Source organism: Halictus rubicundus, chromosome 9 (genome assembly GCF_050948215.1).
Source record: "Halictus rubicundus isolate RS-2024b chromosome 9, iyHalRubi1_principal, whole genome shotgun sequence".
Taxonomy (NCBI): Eukaryota; Metazoa; Arthropoda; class Insecta; order Hymenoptera; family Halictidae; genus Halictus; species Halictus rubicundus.
In genome coordinates, this window is record NC_135157.1 from 6,374,489 (window position 1) to 6,399,570 (window position 25,082).

Below are 25,082 nucleotides of genomic sequence, written 5' to 3' on the forward strand. Positions count from 1 at the left end.
GCTTGGCGAATATAACGGCGCGTTTAAAATTGATCGTAGCAATATGCAGCCGAAGAACGTTAAAGGGTTAACGGCCCAAGAAACGGCCTTCTTTATGGTTAAACAGAAGTCGGGATATTAAACCTTTGTGCACAGAAGACGGCGACGGCTGCGACTGCTCGTTCGGTATTTCGTCTTGGTCCTCGTAAACGTCACGGTGGTTCTCCCCGTGGTCTCTCTCCCTCTCCTTGTCCCCTCGGTCTTCCGCGGCGTTGTTTATACTTAATTTATGGCACACCTCGAATGCTTGTCCTACCGTCCTGACCACCCTCATCGCTTGACTCTAACGAAAGCCAACTTTTTCAATCGGACGTACCAGCAAGTACGGCATTTTTCAACACTGTATACAGGGTGCTTTCAAACTAGCCGTTGAAACCCAGAATTAAATTACATTTTTTGAAATGTAACATTTTCCGAACTTTTAATGACTCATTACCGTGATCGCAATTCTCGTTTATTCAATTGGGAAAATATGTTCGTTCATCGCGTATTTCTAGACTTTCCAGCGAGATAAAATTTGCTATTGTATTTTTAAAACAATTCTCGAACTCAATTTTATCGAACAACTATACTGTATATCTTAAAAGTTAGGTTCTTTCTTTTTGAAGCACCCTGTACAATACATAAATGGTGAGATGAAAAGAAACGTTGTACATTAACTACGGATCTTTGTACATTTATAGCGTGGTAAAACACTGTTAGATTTTATAAAATACGAGGTTTTATGATGTTTAATAATGTTGTATTAACTTGTCAGATATTAGTAGACTGCAGATTTATGTGGTAACTAAAAATTGTCTACGTTATTTCCAAGATACAGGTGCTCCACAGACAGTTATTTCATTTGTTAATAATTTTAGTGAATTTAAAATGCTACAACAGTATTTCTAAATTCTTTATTGTATGATTTCAAGGTTTTACATTTGATCTACTAATTTTTGCCATGAGTGGACAAAGTCTGCAGTCTAGATATTAGTGATGAAGAAAAACAGTCTTTGTTGAACCTTGTGTTTCGAAATTGTCTGTCAAAAATCCGTAGTCGTGTGAAATATCATCAAATTTCAAGACAAACAATTGAACTCAAGATGGAAAGTTATTAACAATCTTAATAAATCGAAGACAATGTATTGACGTTCTCAAATTTTGCTAATGTTTTAAATTGCCCCGGCTCGTTTCTGTGGTATATTAATAAAACCAGCGCTTAAATTATTCAAATTTCCCCAACTTGTTTCTATAGTATATCAATAATAACAACGGTTAAAATGGCTGACTACTGGAACAATTACCCTATCCTATATCTTTTATACTCTGCAAACCTCGAATAAACGAAGGGGCCACCAAGACGGGTGTTTTTTCTCTCGAGTCACAAGAGTGTTGGTCTGGATTAAATTAAGATGGCGACATGGACAATTACCTTACATCTTTTACACTCTGCAAGACAGAATCGCATAATCGAGAAGACCCTCTGAGAAGGGTAGCTTCTCCCTCAAATCGTAAGAATGTTGGTCTGGGTTAGATTAAGATGGCCGACTACTGGGACAAGTACCCTACATCTTTTACACTCTGCAAGACAGAAGCGCATAAACGAAAGGATCCTCCGAGAAGGGTAGCTTCTTCCCCAAATCGCAAGGGTGTCGGTTCAAGAGAATCCTGCAGGGACCGCAAAAATCGCTGTTGGTCCCTCGCGAGCGCTAAATATTGACGCTGCTATTACTTTTTCAACCGCAATCCGGCATCTCGTCGTTCCTCGTTAGTTTCTACCGATGCGAGTTATGCAGCAACGAGCAGCCAAACAAAACGACACGTTTCGTTGGAACAAGATAAGCCGGGTGCCGGTTACGGGTTCCCTACCCAAACAGAGCAGCACGCCAAGAAGCTCTCTCGGTGCGGGATCAAACGGATGTCTGTGTAATTTATGGCAACGGCTCGGGGACAGTCTCGCGAATTCTGTGGCTCGCGTGCGTTTCCCATGAATCGCCGGAACGCGTCGCGTCGGCCGAAACATTGCCGGTGACACCTTACCCCGTAAACGATCCCCCGGTCTCGACATAGCGCTCGAGCTTTACCTCGAGGTCGTTTGATGAGTAATCAAATTGTTAGAGTCACCGTACGAAAAATACTTTTTGCCCATGCAACGAGGATTAATGTTGCTAACCGTACATTCTCAATTTAACATATTACAGTGTTTAATCGACGTGTGTCCAAAACACGCGTCTAGCCACGGACATATATCGGCCAGGAGATACTATTCGTTGATCCGCGCGACCTCGCACTCCTCGGCGATCGAGGTCTCTCGAGCTTCTTAGCCCCTCTGGGATGTTCTACTGCAGTTAATAAAAGTAACAAGAATAAAGAACGTAATTCGTTCATCTACAAAAAGAAGGAATGGCTACAATAATTTGATCATCTTTAACCATCTGCAGCATGCTGCGATACCAAAACTTCGGACACCGGAGGTTTGGATAATCGAGGTCGTACTGCACGTAATAAAAATAACAAGAATAGAGAACGGCCGTGATAATTCGATCATCCATGAAAAGAAGGAATGACTCCAATAATTTGGTCCTCTATAAAAAGAGGGAACGGCTCCGACAATTTGATCACTTATAAGAAAGACGAAACGGAAGACGCAGTGCAATTGCAGCGGGAGGGATCAAATGGCAAATTCGTGTCTCGCGAATTCTGCGGCTCGTGCACATTTTCCCATGAATCGACGCACGGCGTCGCGTCGCGTCGCGTCGCGTCGGCTCAAACATCGCCGGTGACACCTTACCCCATAAACGATCCCTGTCTGGACATAGCGCACGGGCTTTACCTCGAGCTCCTCGAGGTCATCGTTCTCCTCCTCGAAGGGGTTCTCATCGAAGCTGAAGTCGACGGTGGGCGACGCGCGCGTCAGCTGCAATGGTGGCGGCCGCGGCTTCGGCTTCGGCTTCGAGAACGGCTTCTTCGACCTGAGGTAGTTCAGAATCTCCGGCTCCTTGAAGGACAGCTTCTTCCGCGGCTTCGGTGTGCTCTCGACAACGGAAGTGCTTCCGGTACCTGTTGTCCCGGTATTCGTTGACGAGGGAACCTCTGCTCCACCCGCCGCTCCCTGCTTCTGCCTCGTCGTCGAATTCTTCAGCATAGCGGGCAGACGTTGAATCCCGTGATTGAGATTTATTAGAGCCACTTCCTCTCACGGAATGCCGTGCACACGCGTCATACCAAAGGCATTTCGGTGCACCGGGCACGGACACGCACGGCACGCGCTCCCGAGCCCCGGTTTTAGTGCTCTCGTGCTCTTATCTCGCTCGTAGACCAGCCACGAACGATTAGACGAAACTCTATACCTTCGCCAGCTGGGCCACCGTTCCTCAAGCTCTCCTCTACATGCTTGATTGGATGCAGCCCGCTCGGGGAAACGCTGCTGCTCCGTTCGCTAATTGCGAGGGATCGTTCACCACCATTCTACTGGGTGCGAAGGAGGACTCATTTAGAGACGAGTGTCTCCGCGCTGTTTGCTCGGCTGCTGCAACGATTACGTGAACCGAAAATTGATTTTTGCGAAGACGCAGCTCCGTGTTGCAGTCGTCATTGATTAACGCCGGGCGGTCTTAGCGCGACGTTGTGCATTTCATTCTTCAAGTGCATCAGTTTTTCAACCTTTTCGGAAGACTATGCATTTTATCGTAAGCATTCGTTCGTAATTTGTGACCACTCCTCTTGAATTGCTCGTTATCTAATTTTTCTGAAGAAGCATCGAAATGCAAAAATATTGGACACGTTGATTCTATGTTATTGGAGTTCGAATAATCGAACTAAGATTGACAGAAATCAAGAACAGACAGAACAGTCATTCATTGACAGAATCGTTCATTGACAGAAATCAGATTGTCAAAAATCGATTGACTCGACTGACAGAACTTTTTCATTATAATTTTATCGAAGTATGAGAATCTTCCAAAGCTTGTAAACGAACTGCGGATCTATATGTAAATGAAAAATTGGTTGCATCAATTACAAGCAAGACGAGCCAAGTAGAAATTCCTGTTTTCTTTTAATGAGATTAATCAGCTGAAACTGAACGTATTAATACTCTTAAATATTTTTAATCTGTCTGCTCATTACTACCATAAATGCGCAAGCCTACTGTCTAGCGACGATCAATCGAATAATAATCAGACAAATGGAGTGAAATATTCTCAAACAACTGGTGATAAACATTGATACACAACTGGAGGAATAAACTATCCATCAACTGGTGAACATTTTCGGAAAGGAAAAAGTTACTTCAAATGACCCCAGTAACCTCCCCTTTCGATGAAGTACATTTTTGGGACACGCTATATAATAATGTTTTATATATTGTCTCTCACGTTCTACAATCTATTGTAGAACGGCAAAAGAGTTCTGATGTAAGTGTGTATATTCTTTGACGTTCAAAATTAAAATTAAATATGAACTTCATTTCCAATGAATTGCGCACCAAATGTTTTTTATATCATTAGAATTGAAGATATTTCGGTGGATCAAACTGTATAATAATTACATTAACAACGAGTAGACAGGCGGACTGTATTGTGGATTCAGAAAATTTTTCTTTTGTATAAAAATCTGCAGTGTAACAATGAATAATAAAATTAATAGAGTCACTGTACGAAAAATACATTTATTATCCATGTGTATGATCGTGTTGCCCCCAGTGTCGTTAAACATGCATTTGCAATTTAATGTTCCATAAAATACTCTACCAAAACAACAGGAATACGGTGTAGCTGTTTTAATGTGAACTCGTCAAGTGGCTGTAACAGTTTGATCACTGGACTGCGGATTTTATGCATTTTTTGACAGAAACGAGTAGGTGAGATTTAAAACAGTGACACGATTAAAAGAACCGAGAACATGTACGCGTTACTGACATTTTATTGAAATTATTAACAGTAGAACTACCGAGTAATAAATGCAATTATTGCTTTGTAATAACGACAAGACTGCATCTAGACTTCATACAATTTTTTCTGTAATATGAATACAGAAATGAATACAGAAACTCGTTCAAAACTTTATGGTGAATATATTTTTGTAATTACGAACCAGTCATTCTGACTGCTTCGGTAGTGTTAAAAGAGAATTACAAAAATTTTGTAATTTTTATTTGGCTCCCGATTGTTACAATGAATGTTTACATTGTATTTATTGAATATTAAAGTATTGAACTCCTGCTATTTTTACGGATACAATTTTTATTTCGCATGAAGATGCACAGTCGATCACTGCGGATTTGATGCATTTGTGGCAAAACTGTGAAGGCATTAACACGTTGGCTGCCATGTCACCCATATGTGGGTGACGGAATTATTTGTCCAGGTTTTGAAATGAATTTTTACGTTAATATATTCATTGCACCAAATTTGATTAGGATCTGTAAAATTCAAGAAAGCCGAAGGACTATTCAATATCACACATTTAATTTCTTTCAATTTTTATTTCACTAAAAAACTTAATTTGATTTTATGGAATTTTTGAGGTTTCTAGTTTGGCGGTCAAAGTTTGACTTACTAAAATTATTGGAAGGAGAAGTACATGTTTATCTGACGCGTCCAGTTGTTACGTTCGACTTGGAAAACTTTCATTTTGCAGTAAAGATTTGTAGTGCATCGATCACCCGTCAGAAAGAGTTTAAATGTAAGACGCGATGAAATTGCAGAAGAATCGCGACGCGCATCGGATGAATCGATATTCGCGCAGTGTTCTCGGTCGAATCCAATTATAAACAGCCGACCGGTGGACCCGAACTGGCAAACTACCCGATAAATCTTGCTCGGTTTAGAAGCCACTACGGCTACCGTTGTCGTTTCACGGCTCGACCAGCGTCGCAACGACTACGAATCGTTTATTTGCACCGAAAAGCATCCGCGAGGATCCGTCGAAGCGGTGTTTGCAACGCGTCTCTCGACGCCGACGGGGAATTAATCTCGTACACGCGTAAATCTTCGGTGTTCGAGTTCCGCGCGGAGGCTTCGATCATCGGGTTCCCCTCGGTTTCTGGAGAGGGAATTCTGTTGTCCAAGCATTCCGGTTTCCACGGGCAGTATCCGCGAGGCAGAAACGCGAAACACACCGAGACCCGGGAACACAAACAACGGTTTATTTTCTAAAATAACACGCGGCAAGAGCAACGAGTTCACAGAAGCCGCAATTTATTATCGGCCCGCTAGTATTTCTCGCGGACTGTGTACCACGGGATTAGGATCAGTCGCCATTTTACACCGCAGGGAAAAAGGAGCGCCGTTTCCCCGCCACGATTTCTGCACTCGTTAAACCTCGTTTTTCTCCTGTATATTTAGGTTTCGTCGCTGTTTTCGACGCAACGCGGTCGAGAAGACTTCTTTCTACAAACGTCGACCTGTGTCGCGCGAATGTGTCGTTTCGCTGATCCCCGATCCTGACACTGACAATTGTTCGCTTGGCCAAGGTGGCTTCGCCGTTTCTTCTCGGCCCAGAGGAATCTGTTATTCGAAAAAAGCGAGACCCTTCTCGAGCGGGAAATAAAGAGAATGCACGAAACATGGGAGAAAGTTGTACAACACGACCACTGTTCCAGGAATTTCAATTGTTCAAACTTTCTTTAAAGAATTCTAGCTTTTCACTCGTCCAATTAACTGCTCGTTATTAACCCTCCGCACGAAAATGGCGAATCTCTGCAATTATGTATCTCTCCGTAATCATCATATCATCGCTCAGAACAATCTTTGCATTACTAAAATTGTTTTGTTCCCGTTTTTTTAGCAGTTGCAATTTACCTGACCCTATTAAAACATAATGCTTCAGTCCACTGCACATCACGGAAAAATCAATGCAAATGCTATATTCTCCTATCGTCTGTCGATTTTAAATCTTTATTCAAACGCAAAGAACTTTTCATTGAACCCAACATTCTTCGGATCAAACGATCATCCATTTCCATTAACGTCAATCATATTTTACAGTAAGAATGGTGTATTCAATTATTAACTCTTGAGCCTCAAGTGATTTTATTCCGCGGCCAGCAGAAAATGGCGCGCGGTCCTGGGACCATTAAGAAAATCGAGAACGCGATTTTTCATTAAGCCCAACATTTTTCGGTTCAAACGATCATCCATTTCTATTAACGTCAATCATATTTTACAGTAAGAATGGTGTATTCAATTATCTCTTAAGCAGCAAGTGATTTGATTCCGCGGCCAGCAGAAAATGGCGCGCGGTCCTTGAACCATTAAGAAAATCGAAAACGAGTTTTTTAACGAAAAAATGGAACACGTCACTGACCTGACGTCGTAAATCTCCGACCATAAACACGTTTCGTCAGCGGGCTGTGTATTTTTACGCGAGGTGAAAACGAAGTGCAAGCCAAGGGGATTCGAGAAAGAAATCAGATTCGCGGGCAAGGGATAATCTCTCTCTCTCGGCAAACAGCCTGATCGAACACCGCGCTGGTTTATTTGTCCGGGTGGATAGATCGTTACGTTTCAATAAGCTCGAGCGCGCGAACACTATTCTTTTTTCTGCTTGTGATCTTTGGCCGCGTTGCCCGGCGCCGCTTCGCAACTCTTCGTGGCCTTCGACCATAGTTGCGCTGTTTTCTGCGGAATAGAATTGTTCTCTATTTTCGTTCGATTATAGAGACGTTTCGCTCCTGATCGGGCACGTGACTTTCTGTATTTCTCTTTAACACTGGGTTTACGGAGCATTAAAAGTGAGTATTTTACACTACTTTGTAAAAATAAGAAGAATGTGTCTATCCAAGTTTTGAGTCATTTTTTAAATAATATATACCTAAGGAAATAAGTTTGTTGAGTAATTCCACGTAGATGGATCTTCACAATCTCAATAATCGTAAATTAAAAATATTAGAACCCGTCATTTTGACGGGTCCAGTAAACCTAGTGTTAAAAGCAAGTACAGCAAGTAGAAAATCATGAAATTGACGAAACGTCTCTTAGGACTTGTATCAGACTGGATTTAAGCATTCGTTCCTGTTTTTTCTCGATGCCATAACGGGGGCAAACTCATCTATCAGCAGTGAAATTGCTACGAAACTTTTACAAAAAGCATTCTTGCAGATGACACGTGATTGGTTTAGTATGTTGAGGATGACGAATTAACTCGTCAAATACTTCTACAGTGTGAGCTCGAACGTTGAAAAAAAAAATAATTCGATACCCAGATAATTTTAAAATCGTGCCATAAAATTAGTGTTTGTGTTAAAAATCCTTATAGTCGACGATTGACGAAGATATTTGTAAAAGAAGCAGTTTCCATGGCATCTGTGTGAACAATGGAACTATATAAACAACTTTAAAATCAGTGTCAGAGAAAAATATATATTCCAGTTCAGAAAAGTATTGATAATTTTTTACTCTTGAGAGACCAAAAATCGCATGTCCCGTTGAAAATTAAAAAATATTTGTTAACTATATTTGTTCTGTTTTCGAGAAGATCAATTTTGAATATACGTCAAGAACTATTGCAATAGAATTTTGATTAACGTATCATTATTCACGTTCGTCGCTTATTGTTAGTATCCGTGACGAATACTAATAACTATACAGCGGATGTTTATGCAAACGTTCATGTGCGCAATATTCGAAGATAGTGAAATGAACTGCAATTGTATTTCTCGTAATTGCTCAAACAACGCATTTTACTATTAATTACCGAAATTCCCAGTAATAGTTTATGTCGTTCCAAAATAAAATACTGTTTTCTACGAACTAAAAGCGAAAAGTGCTACTAGAAATTTGCATGAATTATCAGATCGGTACAGAATCGGTCTGTTGGCTATCGGTCTAGAATTGATAGCTTCTGGCGTAATGTTCCGTGACGTAAGTTAATTGATTGCGTCAAGCGGAGTTTATAATTATCCGCTCGAAACGAGAAAGTCGGTTGGAGTAATTCCGATCGAACCTCCGATGACTCCGATATCTCGTGTCAGCGAATCATCTCCGTCATTCATAATGAATCTCGAACTTGACCCAAGACGGCGGTCATTAGTGATAACGATGGGGGTAGTACGTTGCTTTGATTAGACAAGCGTGCGTAACACGAGTGAACACGCTCGCCTGTGATTAAGTACGTACGGTGTGATAACACGCGTACCTCACGTTCGAGTGCACGCGATCTCGTTCACAAACGCTTCCATTTTCAACGAGCGCGTGCGCGCATTCGCCTCGCAATTATTCCAATCGAGGACGAATCCGTTCTACAGCCTGATCCACCAACTGCACACGTTTCGTCAAAGAATATAATCTCATTTATCTACATTAATTGCTATACGAAAGGATTATACGAAATCAGCATTCTTGGAGCATCCAAATGTGCAAAATAAAAGATTCGTATATTATCCTAAAGTATACTATTTTTATTCATTTTTATTAGAAATATTCTGATTGTTAGAAGAAATTTTTCCTTACTTCGTTTCTTGTATAGTGAATAATGGAAATGGAGATCCAAATGTGAAAATGAGAAGAAAACGCGTATATTATCCTAAAGTATACTATTTTTATTCATTTTTATTAGAAATATTCTGATTGTTAGAAGAAATTTTTCCTTACTTCGTTTCTTGTATAGTGAACAATGGAAATGGAGATCCAAATGTGAAGATGAGAAGAAAACGCGTATATTATCCTAAAGTATACTATTTTTATTCATTTTTATTAGAAATATTCTGATTGTTAGAAGAAATTTTTCCTTACTTCGTTTCTTGTATAATGAACAATGGAAATGGAGATCCAAATGTGAAAATGAGAAGAAAACGCGTATGTTATCTAAAAGTACTACCACTTTTTATTCATTTTTATTATGAGGAATATTCTGATTGTTAAAAGAAATTTTTTCTTACTTCGTTACTTATATAATGAACGATAAAAAACGCTTAATTCACAGGATAGATTGTGATAAAAATTCACCCGTGTATGACTGATATGGCGATCAAAATGTGAAGAATATCACGATTTGTGGAGAAGAAAATCAAATTAATTTTGTGATCAAATCAAATTAATAAATTATTATTACGCCCACATTAATAGAAGTTATCCGCGTTAATTTTAAGAAATAAGAGGCAAATAGCATTCTTACTTTACCAACTGTAATGTGAATTGAGTATAACATCGAACATTCTCAAATTATTTGAATCTTTTCACTGTTTTAAATTTTACCTGCTAATTTTCGTCAGAAATGTATAAAATCCGCGCAGTCTATAACTATCATCATAGCATAATATTCCGAGAATTTCTAACTTTTCTTTCACAAGAGGATCTATTTTACTCAATGGAATATTCTAAATGTAAAGGCTATTGCCGAAACAAATACCGTTCGCGGACATTAATGTAGTAACTCTTAATACGGCTTCTGCGTTTTGTCTTCCGCGACTAATTCAGCTCTCATTAGCCAAAGAGAATGAAATTCTGTCAGTCGCGATTGCTGTCAATGATTGGACACCCAGTGCACTGTACCGTGCCGAATTCTGCGTCGAACGTGTTCGGCGCGGGCAGCGTATGAGTGGTTTTCAAAATATTGGTTGCGTCATTCGCGTCGGTGATCCTCCAGGTATTTCGAGCGGCGTATTATTTCAGCTAGGCAGTAACGGAAACGGAATCGCGGGGAATCAAGTTGTTCCTCCGAACAGCACGTTTCCCCGTGGGCACTCGCGAATATTCGGCAGAGTAGGCACTCTGAACCGTGACCACTCGGGAATCAGTCGAACGTGTTCGAGCTCTCGGCCGTTCGAACACGTTCGTTTGAATTTCGCCGGGATTATCGGAGGCGATCGCGCGGGCTCAAAATTGTATACGCCAGTTCGGGACTTTTAATGAAAACGAGATCGATACGCCACTTACCGAATTGGTTAACGTAATCACGAGAACCGTACAAACGACGAATACGAACCGAAAATCCCGATGAAATCGAGCAACCAATTTTCCCGTGTACACACTGATTTTACAAAAAAAAAAAAATATATCAACAAGGGGGTGAAGGGAGAGTTGGGGGGCGAGATAAGAGCACAAACGGAGAAGATCCGGGGACCACAGATCAACGACACTGACAAATTCGATTCGACACCGAAATCCTGATCCGCATCGATCACTCTGAACTGGCGTTCTTCGTCCGGCGTTCAGTCTTCCCGAAATACATCGAAAGCAACCAACCGGCCGATCGAATTAATCACTTTTTCACTGGCGAATACGCGAGCATCGAAGAAACTCGACCACCAATCTGCTACACGGTATCGTACCGCCATAAATTCTGCGTCGAAATCGAAATATTTTTATAGTCTTCTCCCGGAGATTGGATTCTTCGCCGTCGTCGCAATTCCCCGGGTTATTTTCAATGAAATCCGTCTGGCCAATTATTTTCAAGTTTACACGGTTCTCCGTCCTCGTTAGCACGCTTTACGAGTGCACACCCATAACCGTCCAGCGTGTTTGTTTTTATCCCGGGCCTCGGACGCTGCCCCGAAACTTTTCCCGAACGGGGAGTCGTTCAAGTTCCCGCGAACCAGTTCCTCGCACAACTTCCCCAATCTGCCGCAATCTTCCACCCCCCTAACAGTCTCTCGAACCCAACTTTCCCCGATCTGGCCTCGAGTCGCACTCAATTCGCCGGTCCCGTCATCTCCGGACGATATTTCCCGACTTTCCTTCCATCACCGTCCCGCAAAACTAGTTCAATCTTTCTTCCGCGGGCCAATCTCTGCAGCTCCTCCGCTTCCGGTTCCGCGCGACCGGCCACGCACTCCTGGCCACGTTCCCGAGGCGGAAAACTCCTCGACTTTTCCGCGAAGTTTCCGCGATCTTTCGAGACTTTCGAGCAGCTTCTTCGGACGTTTTTCTTCGGCGCGGATTTCTTCGACTTTGTAGACGTTTCTTCGGGGAACTTTTTGCGGGTCGTTCTTCGGGGTGCTCGATCTTCGCCCCACCTTTGACGGGGAGTATTTGCTCTTGATGCGTCGACGGGGCGAAATTGGGGGACGAAGGAGGGAATGGGGGAGACGGAGAGGAGAAAGGCGAGAAATCACAGGTGAAAACGTGTCGCGTGGTAGGCCTCGGCCGGTCTAGATGAAGAGGACAGGCCGCGTGTTCTCGAAATACTCGAAAACGTCGAGTATTTCGACGCGGCGGACAGGTGGAGGAGAACTAAGCGGCGCTCGGTCCCCGCGGATGCTGTTCGAGCGATAGCAGAGCGCCGGCGGAGAGGTCGAACCAGAAGCGGCGTCCACGCCACCCGCTCACTCTCTCTCTCTCTCTCTCTCTCTCTACCTCTCTCTTTCTTTCTCTCCCTCTCTCTCTCTCTCTCTTTCTCTCTATGTCTCTCTCACTCTGCCGCATCGCCGTTGCCTGGATTTTTCCTCCGGTTTATTTATAAGCGCATTAATATTCCCGCTTTCGAGCCGCTCAATGGCATTTCCGTGGCGTCCGCCGCGATCCCTGATACCGTGCCCCCCCCTCCCCCCTTGTCCGAATGTATTCTTGTAAGATCAAGTAGTTTCTTCGGCGCCTCCGGAAAAGGGAGCAATGTGGTCGGTAAAGCGGTACAGCAACGTCTGTGGAAACTTCGGAACCGAAACGTCACTTGTGTGTGCAAGCACCTTTCCTTGATCGCTTAATCGGTAACGTAAAATGCAGAATGTGATAGTGTAACGATAATCCAATCTTAAAACTTCATGATTTTTAACCCTCCCTCGGCAAATGTGTCGTTCAAGGCCAAGCGGAAATTTGTTTAATTTCTTCCTTCGAATTTTTATTGTGAAATTGACTAAACATTTCGCTTAACTGATGCTTATACATTGAATTAGGGAGTTCGGTAAGTATCTCAGAATTTTTCCCGATTTTTCTACAGCCCAGAAATAATAAAAATATAGGCCCAGGAAGAACCGTGTAATGCCGAACACGTTTATTTAAAAAAATTATATTGCCGGTTAATTACTTCTGTATGAAATTGTTATCAGTATTTTCGTGACACTTTTCCTAGTAAAATGATACCACACACGAAACGGTTTGGATCGTATTGGCTTGTTTAATCCGCGATAGAGTGGAGTCTCGATTATCCGAACTGATCGGTGAGGCGTGTACCGTGAGCATTTATGGTATCTTCAAATTTGTAAAATACTGGAAGCACAACGTGTATTGGAAAAATAAGTGTTATTTTACTAAATTAATACCAAATTAATAAATATTATTTTCTACTAAATCGTCAATGTAACAAGCAAATACGCTCCGAATAGTGTCGCGTTTGGTCTCATTTTAATCAGAAGAATGTCACAAACATATTTGAACAAATAATATTTCAACAGTGAAATAATTTGTTCAGAATTTCAGGGGCTAGATACGCGAGCCCGAATTTCACCAACTTCGATGCACAATTCCATATTTTCGAACTGCACCAGAACGATAGAGAAGCAACAATTTCTACAGTTTCACAGAAAATGGGTGAACTTTGAAAAATTCTATACTATATAACTATAGCTATAAATACCACGTCACTGTTGGTAACACAAAGAAAACTTGTTTCCTTCAAACGGACAGCTCTCGTAACAGGTAAGAATTTCGTTTGAGAAATCTTTTGGCGAGCAGGAACGCTGTTAGCACAGAGTAAAAGGGCGCAGTGAAATAAGAACGAGAATAACCGGTCAAATGGGGTAGAACATTGGCGACGGGCAAACGTCGTCGGAACAGGTAAAGTTGAGTTACTTGCGAAGAAATATAGAAGTCGGGATGGCGAAGTACAAACAACGAGGAACAGGGAACAGCTAATATTACTGAACGTTGTTACGGGGGATGAAAGAAAACGCGGAAAAAGGGACAACAGCGGATTCATTGCAGCGTGTTCTCGGAGTCACGTCGCGATTGCAGCGCGCAAGAACGGGTAAGACACGAGTACGCCGGAAGAATCCCTCGACCGAATTACCGGCGCTCGTCCCGCTGAAGGATACTTCAAATGGGAGCGGCGGAACGCGAGGAACGAATTTCAGGCGTCGCTTTCCGCGTTCTGAAAGCTCAGCTTGTTGTGCCGGGTACTTTGAGCTCTCAAACCGTTCTTGTTACAACACACGGAACGTAACGGCGAATAGAGGTGCAGAAAGGAAGACGTACTTGCCGGCATCAAATGTCACTGACGAGTATACTCGACACGCCTAAAGACCTTCTCAATGACCAGCCAATTTTTCTTATTCCCACCCGTACAGTCTCCCAATATCGAATTAACTCGTTTCTGATATTTAGGCGAAGCCAATGACGAGTTAACTCGTCGCATATTGCAATTTTTCAACGTCCCAAATTAACTAGTTTTATCTGTTGCGAATTATTCTTACAAATGACGAGTTAACTCGTCTTACCTTCTGCAGCTCTTCAGTGACGAATTAACTCGTCTTTTCGGTAATGCTTCAAACCGGAGTTAATTCGTCTCACCCTCTGCGATGTTTCATTGACGAGGTGACTCGTCTTATAGTTTCTACCAAGTAATTTTCTCAGGGACGACGAGTTAACTCGTCCTATTTAGTGAAGCTCTTCAAGAATCGATTCATCGATGAAAATTCGTTCCATCTTTTCCATTGCTTTAATTGACGAGTCAGCTCGTCTTACCTTCTGGAGTTCTTCGGTGACGAGTTAACTCGTCTTTTCTTCTGTAATGCTTCAAAAGCGAGTTCATTCATCTGATTATCCGCAATGCTTCAATAACGAGGTAACTCGTCTTATTTTCTGCCAAGTAATTTTCTTTAGGACGAGTTAATTCGTCGTACATGCTCTAGTGGAATCTTTTGACGACCCAAACTTACCATATACTTGTTCAGAGACGAGTTAACTCGTTCTTTACTTCTGTAATACTTTAATAGCGAGTTAGTCTTGTTTTTTGTCAAATACAATATTTTCCTAAACGTTGAATTATTTCCTTCCACACGCTGCAGCGAAGTAGATTTTTCAATAATAAATCAACCTATTTTATTCTTTTCAATTTTGCGAATAGCAATATAAAATAACAATAACAAATCGGCGCGAGGAAACACGATTTAAGGCAGCCGAGAGCTAGTTAAACATTTATGGAATTATATCCACACTGGTTTCTATGAATATTATATGAACCTATCGAGACGTAACTATAGAGCGAGAGAAGGCTATACTACCAAGGCTATACACTGTGTCCAACGTGGCCTTTGTATCTCAATTTTACTTTAATATTCATAACTTTTAGAAATTTCAAATTATTTTTGGGTACCAATTCATCAATTTTCTCATTTTAGAAACGCAAAATGTAAATATCAAATATTATCTTGACTTTTCGTGCTAACATTGCTGAGAAACATATCAGGGTAAAAGTGTAGTGTCCCTTTAAACTAGCAAAGCAACCTGTTTAACCCTTTGCACTCGGCGCTATTTTAATTCCAAAACTAAATTTTTCTTCCGTCTTAGAATATTTTCATTTTATTCGTACGAAATTGATCCGATTTCCACATATAATATTTAAATGTTTAGTCATCTATTGAATAAAAATTTTGTAATGTAACAAATATTTTGTGATATTTTTTATAATTTCTTTGAAATAATGCCACAACAATTTTTAGTGGCGCTTCAGAGTCACCATTCGAGTGCAAAGGGTTAATTTTAGGCAAGATCTTCAATTTAAATTATATCGAGCGAAGTTTATTCGCTTGACAGAAGGACAAAAGACTTCCGACAAGTAAGTCTCGCGGGTGAAGCTTGATTCATTCCGGGAATTGTATATTTTTAGCTAAAACGTGTTTCGACTTGAAAGCCAAATCACTTCGGGGCTCGCGAACAACGACGTTTGTTTATCGAACGACAAATTATACAACCGCGAACTTCTTTGATGCGCAACTTGGACGCCACATAACCGTAAAGTGTACTGTTTCTCGCGAAACCAAGCCTCTATGCGCGTAGAACAATTCTTAAATCAGAATCGCAGACGAGGAATACAAATTTTCGATCGTATACTTTCGCAAACGATGACAAACGACGCTGTAAAGAAGTACAAAATATTTTTCGATCCCCGAATGAGTGGCGTGACGGCAGCCTCTGAGGTCGTAAAAAGAATTTTTAAAAAGAAATTTCGAAATTCTGCTCGTCGGGTAAGCGAAAAATTTTCAAGAATTTGCAGCCAGCATGAAAACTTGAAAATAATTACTCCGTAATTTACGACAGAAGTGAGTCATTTGAAACATTAAAAACACCAACAAAATTGAAGAATGCCGATACATCGACTTATTAAAATTGTTAAAGAAGAGAAGAAAGGATCTTTATGGTTACTGTTTCGTGCAATTGATGGCAACATTTTTTATTTTGCATAAAGATCCGCAGTCTGAAAATGACAAATTGAATTCACAGTTTTTGCAGAGATTATTTTTATTGCGAGGCTTATTTCGCATGAGATATAAAAATCACAAGTATAATTTACATGAAATGAAGTGCCCAGTGAAATATTGATCTATAATATCTAAATATGTGCTCGATGAAATTGTAGCAAATGCGAAAGGAACCGTGGGCTCGTTCAGGCGAGCGGTCGTCAAAATCTCCAGAAATAATAATTTTGTCGATTCGAAATACATAAGTATCAACGTTACTCCAAATATTTTAAGAGGCTAAACTCGCTAGACGCGTTCAACGATCCATGGCCGGCAGTCCGGCCGAGAATTGTTGCTACACAAAATATTTTTAAATGTAGCTTATTACCCATCTTCCGCAAACTGACTGTATCAGTTAAAATTAACGTCTTGACAACGCCGCGTGACGCACAACTGCGTCAAATCGGGGCAACCTGGACGGTTACGAGTGATACGATACCGCGTCGAATATAAACGATCCCATCTGCGTTCAACAACGTTCTGAAACGAGCAAAATTTTCGACCAGAGAACCCTGCTAAATTTGTTTAAATCGCCGTTTATTTGAATCGAACAAGCATCGCGAGAGAGAAATTGTATTACCAGTTCCAAAACGTTCCAAAACTGGTGCAATAAAAAAATTGAATTCTGTCGATTAAGAAATTTTCATTGTTTTGTTTTTCCACGTATATCCTCTTTTCCAGCTCTCATTACAACGTTCGCACAGTGCTTTGAAAGCTTTGGGGAATTTCTCTTTTGTTATCTGTTTTAATTATTACTGCCCCTCTTATCATAGATTTTTGGGAAAAAGAAAAGCAGGTGCCAAATCTGGCGGGTGAATTTTACATCTGAAAAATATTTTCAAAATATTTGCTTTAAAGGCTTATTAACTCTGTTAATTTACTATTAACAGTTACGCTTTCTTTTTTTTCCAAACATTGTGTTTCATCTTGTTTGTGAAACAAGAAAATTGTAGGGCACTGAGAGAGATTCAAATTACATAGTACCACCGTAACTTCATATATATAGGGTATGTCTGTAAAAAATCTGAGAATTTTTTGAATGTGTATGGAAGACAAAAAACTGCAACAGAAATGATTATTTTACAAAGCATATCACGTTCGGACCATAGAAAAAATCAACGTTGTAGAATAGGTTTCCGAACATCGCCAAGACAATCGTTCTGCTCGACTTGAAATTCAAATGAAAACAGTGATAGACGTTTAATGTTTTCGCGATCGTCCAGCTAATTGCTGTTAAACGTCGTTACCCCGGTTTCTCGAGACACTCGCCGCAATGAGAAAAACAAGAGCGGCGGCGGCGGTCCACATTTCTGATAAGACGCTCGCACGAATTTCTCGTTGCTCGCGAATGTTCTGGGTTCGGAATGGCCACGATAAAGCGGCCGGCCGTTCCGGAACATAAATTTGTGATGTCGTGTTTTCGTTTTATCGTCCTCCGTCGCCGTCAGTCTGCGAAAGAGGAATTCGCGGGGCGCGGGCACCGAAGAATGAGGAACCGCCGATCCATTAACTCATCTGTCCGCGGATAAATTTTCGCCGGAAGATGACCGGAATTCCTGTTATTCTCCAGCACGTAAATACACCGCTGACAAATTGTCCGGGAGCAATGAAACTGTTGCTGCTCGTAATTCCGTTTCGCGAAACGAAAACGGTGCATCGCACAGGCAGTTGAGTGCGAAACGAACTCAATTTTGTGGATCAAACACCCGAAAGCGAGCAACGAACGAGGTTGCAACTAGCGAGGTTCTACTGTACTTGGAATACTTCATGCAAAATAAAAATCTATCAAGCCAATTATGAGAGGCACGAGTTAATAAGAACATATTGAAGCATTATTCTTGACCTTTTAACCAGTTAACAGTGTTTGACGAGTATACTCGTCATGAAGAAATGGCAATATTTTGTGTCATGACGAGTATACTCGTCAAAACAGCTATAATTCAAACAGCGGTTAATTTTTGCGACGCAACTTAGGTACACATTTTTCAAAGAGGTCGCAACAGCTAACTGGTTAACCGATTATTCGATCACGAACATTTAGAGAAACGTAACGAAAGACAAATAAAATTGTCACCGTAATCGACGCAAGTAAGACATAGTTTAAACTAATATGGATATTATGACACAATTAAGTGAAAGAATTATTTGTTGAACGCAGAAGAAAATTGAAAATTGTGGACAGGTGATAGCTAACACGAGTGACGAGTTAACTCGTTACTCAGTTAAAAGGTTAAAATTCTTCCAACGTGTCTCTATACGAATTTGTAATGTGAGAAATGGCTTGATTAACAGGTTGACAAGACTCCGTTAAATTAATGCAAACACCGTTTTATATCTCTATTTAATAAACATTGTGGTACAGATGCAATTCGTACGGAATTTTATAGGGGAACGGAGCACCTTGTTTGCGAGTTTGAAGCGATACACCTGTGTTTATGGAGACTTTATTGCGATACATAAATTATACTGTGCGAGAATAAATGTCGCAGAAGAAAATTCCAACATTTAAGAAAAGAGGGGAACCGCCAGACGCCTCCGTGGCGCAATCGGCTAGCGCGTTCGGCTGTTAACCGAAAGGTTGGTGGTTCAAGCCCACCCGGGGGCGGGTCTATTTTTTCAAAAATTTTGAGTCAAAGGAAACGACGTTACGATCGGCACCTGGCCCGACGCGTCTGGAGAACAAATTTCTAGAGAAAACCAGAGCGGTTGCTGTTTCCGTTTGTCTTTTAAAAGAATTTGAGAAAAAAAAATCAATTCGCCCCCGGGTGGGCTTGAACCACCAACCTTTCGGTTAACAGCCGAACGCGCTAGCCGATTGCGCCACGGAGGCGATCGGTATCGGCTCCGAGAAGATGTCTGTTATCGGCTGACTGTTGCTGACTCTTCCTGCTCGTTTATAGTCTCTACACTCGTGAACAACCATCAAAAGTAAGTTCTCATTCTTCCAGTTTCTCATATATTTCACTTTAATGAAACTAGTTCAGTCTTAAGTAAAACTACTCTATTAATTTGTCTCGTTGATTTATCATCTTGCACGTGATACAAAATTCTTATTTTATCATTGTTCTAATCTATAGTTCTATAAATGTCAGCCGTTAGTGGGTTCTAAGAAGACTTAAGGGGTGCATTAAAATTCCAATTTTATTCTATTTTTGCTATTTTCAATCTAACGTATTAAAATTCATACAAAGATATTTGATCATTTTTTTATGGAGACAGTTTCGCTGATAAGTGATTGTGAACTGAAAAGGATTGGGAAGCTACACTCAAAATCTATTTAAATCGTTTTATTATTTTAGTCCTTATTCTGTATTCGTGTCCGCTTCACATCAATACAATATTTACTTTTAATTGTAATATTTTAAAAATGTAAAAATTGATAAATCTATTTGATAAATGTATTACACTTAACAGAGAGTATAAAATAATAATGGATGCATTCTCTCAATTTTTCCAATTTGTTCTTTTATGTCACATTAACAGAACAGCAAAAAATAAATACTAAGTTACAACAGAAAGACAAACAACTACAATTGCCCCCACCCCCTTCTTTTCAAGATAAAAAGCTGACACACGATGTGACAAAATTAAACTAAAGTTGTTCGTGTCGTTCACAAATAATAAAAACAATGTTGACATGTAAAACACACTTCTCAAAAAAAAAAAAAAAAAACAGTATAAATTAAGTCAAACTGATACAAAGGGAGGTTGATAATAATGCAAAAATAAACCAGAAGACGTCGAAATATCAATGAAATAGTACATAACATTAATTCCATTAAACAAAGAGTCCCCCTAGGGACAGTTTCCCACCAAATCTGTGTGAACCTACTTTTCCTTTCGGTGCGACCAAAAAGAGTATGCAGTCTATTCTAATCGCGAACTCCACCCCGTGCACGCGGGATGTTTAAAACAATCTGTCGCGTATCTCTTTTTATTCGCAATTCGGCGGCGCGAAAGAGTTACATTTCACGAGCCCGGACACAATATGACTCGTAAAAGCGTCTCCGGAATTCCGTAACGATATTCGCGCGGCTAGACCGTTGCGTAACCTTGTATTTTCAACCAAAGAATAACTTTTGCGAAAGTTTGCCTGTTTTGAAACAAAATATCGCGGGCCACCGATCCGGGCTCCGAGACGCGGCAGCTTCCATTGTGTACACAAATCGTGCGGTTGGGACCAGGGACATGGGAAACGATTCTTTTCCCTCTTTCGTTTTCGTTTGAACCGGCCAAAGAGTTTCGTGCTACTATTTCAACAGGCTCCTGCTGGTGTCATAACGTCGCTGCCAATTTCGACACTGCGCGACCTTTCTGCGTAATCGTTCCTTCAAATTAGCTATGTCTTTCTAACGTGAGAAGACGAACCATTTTTATAATTATATAATTGAGGATGCCTATTGCTTCATTTATCAATTTCTTAATATTTTTTCAGGGTATTTACTTAATTCGCCTGAAACTTAGACAGACTCTGCTATCGGAGGGTTCACAAAGCAGCAATAAAAATTCTGCGAAATTGAAGATATTGTAGAAATAGCATATGAAAGTCATAAGTCCTTATAGAATGTTACAATAAATCGTGTTGTTAATGGGATTGTTTTAGACGGAAATATTTATATGTAGAACATATTCGGACAGCAAAGAAGACATATGCAATCTCAGACCTCCGAGATTTGGATAGGTTCCACTGTAATTTATTGAATACATGATTGTCTCTAATGACTGGTGCAGTTAAGTTGTTGTTAAATTTACGTAAAATCTAGACGAATTTTAGGCGACAATTACTGAAGGTGACCCGCCGAGCAAACACAGAGCACACGCGCAAGAAATCGAGAAATGGGGGACTGCCGTCGTGACAGAAAAGTGGATACAAGCAAAAATGAATAAGAGGCGTACGCGTGGAGGAAAGGAGAAAGGGACACGTGGTTATTTATAGGGTTACAATAGCGAGAGTTGATAAAATGCCAGGCGACGGACTACTGGGCTACGTGAATTACTGCGGGCGCGCGCACGTGCGCGACATAATATTGCGGCTTAATAATCGCACAGAACCGCGACGAAACAGAATTGACGCATTTTCAGAGACACAATTTCCTCTTTCCAGTCGAGGTTGCGTAGAAGCGGTTTCGTTCGACCGATATTGATATTTTTAGAAAGCGTATTGCAGCAAATTCGATGAAACACTTAGGGGGCTGTTCTCAGACTACACTTCAGAATTTTCTTTTTATACTTTTACGGGACTCTGTAGATTTATTTATTGTGTATACATTCAAGCAACATTCGAGAATGTTTATACATTGTTAACGTCAGAGCCTACAGCTGAGTATTCACCGAAGAACCTACTTCTCTGAGATGATAACGCAGCGGTGTAAGCTTAGTAGAACTTGACAAAAATAGACAATTTGTCACGATGATAACAAGGTACAAAAATTCACGGATACAGCTTAATTGTGTACCAATAAGTCCATGAAGTTCCATAAAGATTCATTATTTAGTCTAGTAAACAAAAATCCCAGATGTTCCCAAATGAGGCGGAGAAATGGAAAAACTCCGTTAAGAGTTAATTCTACGAAGCTAAATTATTCACACGGATAGATGGCGACGTAGAAAGTAATAATTTTAACAGAATACCGCTTGAAATTTGACGAATTTATATGCCAGTAACAGGTGCGCGAAGATGGAGGACTTACCTTTTTGCTAGATTTGAAGACATTACACTTGAAGGTGTTGCTGCTCCCGTCGCGAGCAATGTAGCTAAAAATTTTCAAATCATGGCTATCGTGGGAGACGTAGAATATCCTGCAACAATAAAAGAAACGAGAAAATGTTTAAAAACCTGTGCCCGAAGCGGTTCTTCGGGGTCTTATTGAAAGCCAGAGCTGCTCGAATCCGGACATTGTTTCGCGGTTCAACGACTTTCGATGTTACGACGTTGACGATTTCCCCGAGTACGTGAGCGCTGGCACGAGAGCATCTTTTTCTTCCGGTGATCGAGGAATGCATCATCGCGGGAGAATCAGGCGTGCGCGAGGTATTATAAATCACTGACGCGGCAGAGCAGATGAAACTGGCACAGCGGATCCCGGTGATTGTGACAAATGCGCGGAACTGTTCGAACGGTCAGTGTATAACGACGTTAAGTCCTAAACGATATTCGTTGACGTTCCGCGTACGCCGCGGATTGAGTTAACACTCGATCGGCACGACGAGCATGAACGAGGCGTCTGTGATATTTTTGGCCTGGAGCAAACCGATAGACGCAGGAAATTATCTACAATGAATCAGAATAATATTCGAACATTTTTAAAAGGACGATAAGTTTTTTAACACTGGACCACACGAATTGGATTTTCTTTTGAGAAGTTAGAACGATCAGTTTACTACATGAATTTTGAAAAAATTGCAAGTGGGCGGAATTACAGAGGAAATACTAAAAATTGTTGTTCGCGACTTCTTTGTGGGACCGGGGCCTCTAGAGTTTCGCTATCCTTTTTTACTTTCGACGTGGATCCAAAAATAGGATCTCCTGGCCGATATATGTCCCTGGCTGGACCCTTGTCTTGGACATATATGTATCGAGTAAACACTGTAGTTGTTCACGAACAAATGAATTCATTGTACGACTCGTGGCGTCATTTACATTCACGACGGAACGAGAACTTTATCGTCGTATAGAGGCCATTTGGCGAGTCAAGTTCTCGTGGAAAAAACACGTCGCTACAAGAAATAATTGTACCTTAAGCAGAGCAAGAAGAAAGAAAACTGTCTTTCCTTGGAAAAGGAAAAGAGATTCGCTTTTTCCGTGGCCATTAATCCCCTCGAATCCACGCAACGAATGGATCAGGTGCGTGCATGTAGCATAGACGACGACGAGTGGAAAGGCTATAGTTTACGTGCAAAGAAATTAGTTGTATCTTGTTAAATGATTTTTTGTACTTTTTTCGCGAATGATTAGTAAATTTATTTCATCGAGCTATGCTAGACCCAGTGTCCGAAAATAAAATATTATTTCCTGCATAAACCGTTTCATTAAGTCATAAAGGTCTGAGATCCCCCTGAAACCTCTACTTTATTATATTCCGGGGACTTTTAGAAGCTATAAACGCGTGAAGGTTCAATTATTCAGATATCAGGAATAATTATAGCGTTACGAAAGATTTTTCCTCATCTCGATTGCTCCCCTCTGTGATCGACGAACGGGAGAAAGTCATTAACTGGCGGATCAGATTGGATCTCCGATATCGCGGAAGCAGCTCGCGCCCACGGTGAAATTGTCCGATTGCAATGAAAGTGACGTGATTTAACATTCTTCGATCCTTGGGACCGGCGATATTGAAATTCCGATACGCGGCGTAGTTTCTTTATTACACCTAGTCACCGTGGTACCGGGGTTCGAGTATGATTGGGAGTTCTCGGATGAAGTAGCCATAGCAACTCGTCTCTAGCGCAAAAACCTCGGGAAAGATCGTTCGCCTCGGGACCGAGGCGCTCGGGTTCGATCATCTTACCTGTATATGGGATGGTGCATCAGGTATATCTTATTCTCGTCCATCCACTGTTGCTGCTTCTTCTGCGGGAACACAGGACAAATAACGATTCATTATTCCGAGTTGCGGATCGTTCGCTCGCGGGTTACGGCGCGGCAACGTATTGTACATTTTAAAGGGCAATTAGCCGACGACCGACCGGCTCATTTGTTAATAATAAAATACAACTTGTCTAACCAGAAAATTTCATATATGGTTTTACTATCGACCGACCCAGGTGCGTCGGCTCTTTCTTCAGGCAGGATGTGAACGGTACAACCTGCCAGTGAATCTACATGAAAGGCAATGGAAGAGTTGGAATCAATTTGTAATACTCTTTCGGCTGCGAAACATTAACCCTTTGCACACGGCGCTATTTTCAATCTGAAACTAAATTTTTCTTCCGTCTTACAATATTTTAATTTTATTCATACGAAACTGATCCGATTTCTACATATACTGTTTAAATGTTTAGTAATCTATTAACTACAAATTTTGTAATGTAACAAATATTTTGTAATATTTTTTGTAATTTCTTTGAAATAATGCCACAACAATTTCTAGTGGTGTTTCAGAGTCACCACTCGAGTGCAAAGGGTTAAATTTTCGATTTCGATCGGATGTTAACAGCCCGGTTTCACCTGTTTTAACACTAAACCCACCACGGTCAAAATGACCGGTTTTCTATATTTCACGATTATTGAAATTGTAAAAACGTTTTGATAGGAAATTACACAGAAATTCGTACAGTATTCGTAGAAAATCGTACAACGTTTGACACTGTGACTGCCGAATTAGAAACCTGAAAAATTCCATAAAATCAAAGTAAGTTACTTAATGAGATAAAAATTGGAAAAAATTAAATGAATGATATTGAGTAGTCCTCCAACTTTCTTACATTTTACTGATCCTAATCAAATTTGGTACGATGAATATATTGACATAAAAATTCATTTTAAAACCTGAACAAATAATTCTGTCACCCACATACGGGTGACATGGCAGTTAACTTAACATGGTGTTAAGTAAATTCAATCTTCTCCCTTCTATAAGACGTTTCATTTTTATATGTTTTGTGCTTGGTAGGTTTAGTGTTAAGGTTGGAGCATCATTTCAGACATACATTGCGCAGAGTGTTTGAT

The 25,082-nt window shown here is 40.7% G+C and overlaps 1 protein-coding gene and 2 non-coding genes across 6 annotated transcripts in view; 1 reads left to right on the forward strand and 2 right to left on the reverse strand.

Annotated features, from left to right (window-relative positions):
- Nucleotides 1-25,082, reverse strand: part of LOC143357262 (carboxyl-terminal PDZ ligand of neuronal nitric oxide synthase protein) — a 59,232-nt gene that overhangs the window by 7,023 nt on the left and 27,127 nt on the right. The window contains exons 5-7 of one of the 4 annotated variants that reach the window (XM_076793617.1): nucleotides 23,923-23,984; nucleotides 22,105-22,213; nucleotides 124-322 (exon numbers count right to left, since the gene is read on the reverse strand). In XM_076793617.1, the coding sequence (XP_076649732.1) occupies nucleotides 124-322; nucleotides 22,105-22,213; nucleotides 23,923-23,984 (370 nt within the window). Of the gene's footprint in view, nucleotides 1-123; nucleotides 323-2,854; nucleotides 3,713-10,514; nucleotides 11,037-22,104; nucleotides 22,214-22,309; nucleotides 22,469-23,922; nucleotides 23,985-25,082 lie in introns of those variants that run through there. The other 3 variants (XM_076793621.1, XM_076793618.1, XM_076793620.1) reach the window with 3 other exon arrangements.
- On the forward strand, nucleotides 18,946-19,019 carry Trnan-guu (transfer RNA asparagine (anticodon GUU)). The gene has a single exon. It is a non-coding gene; the product is annotated as a tRNA-Asn (tRNA).
- On the reverse strand, nucleotides 19,171-19,244 carry Trnan-guu (transfer RNA asparagine (anticodon GUU)). The gene has a single exon. It is a non-coding gene; the product is annotated as a tRNA-Asn (tRNA).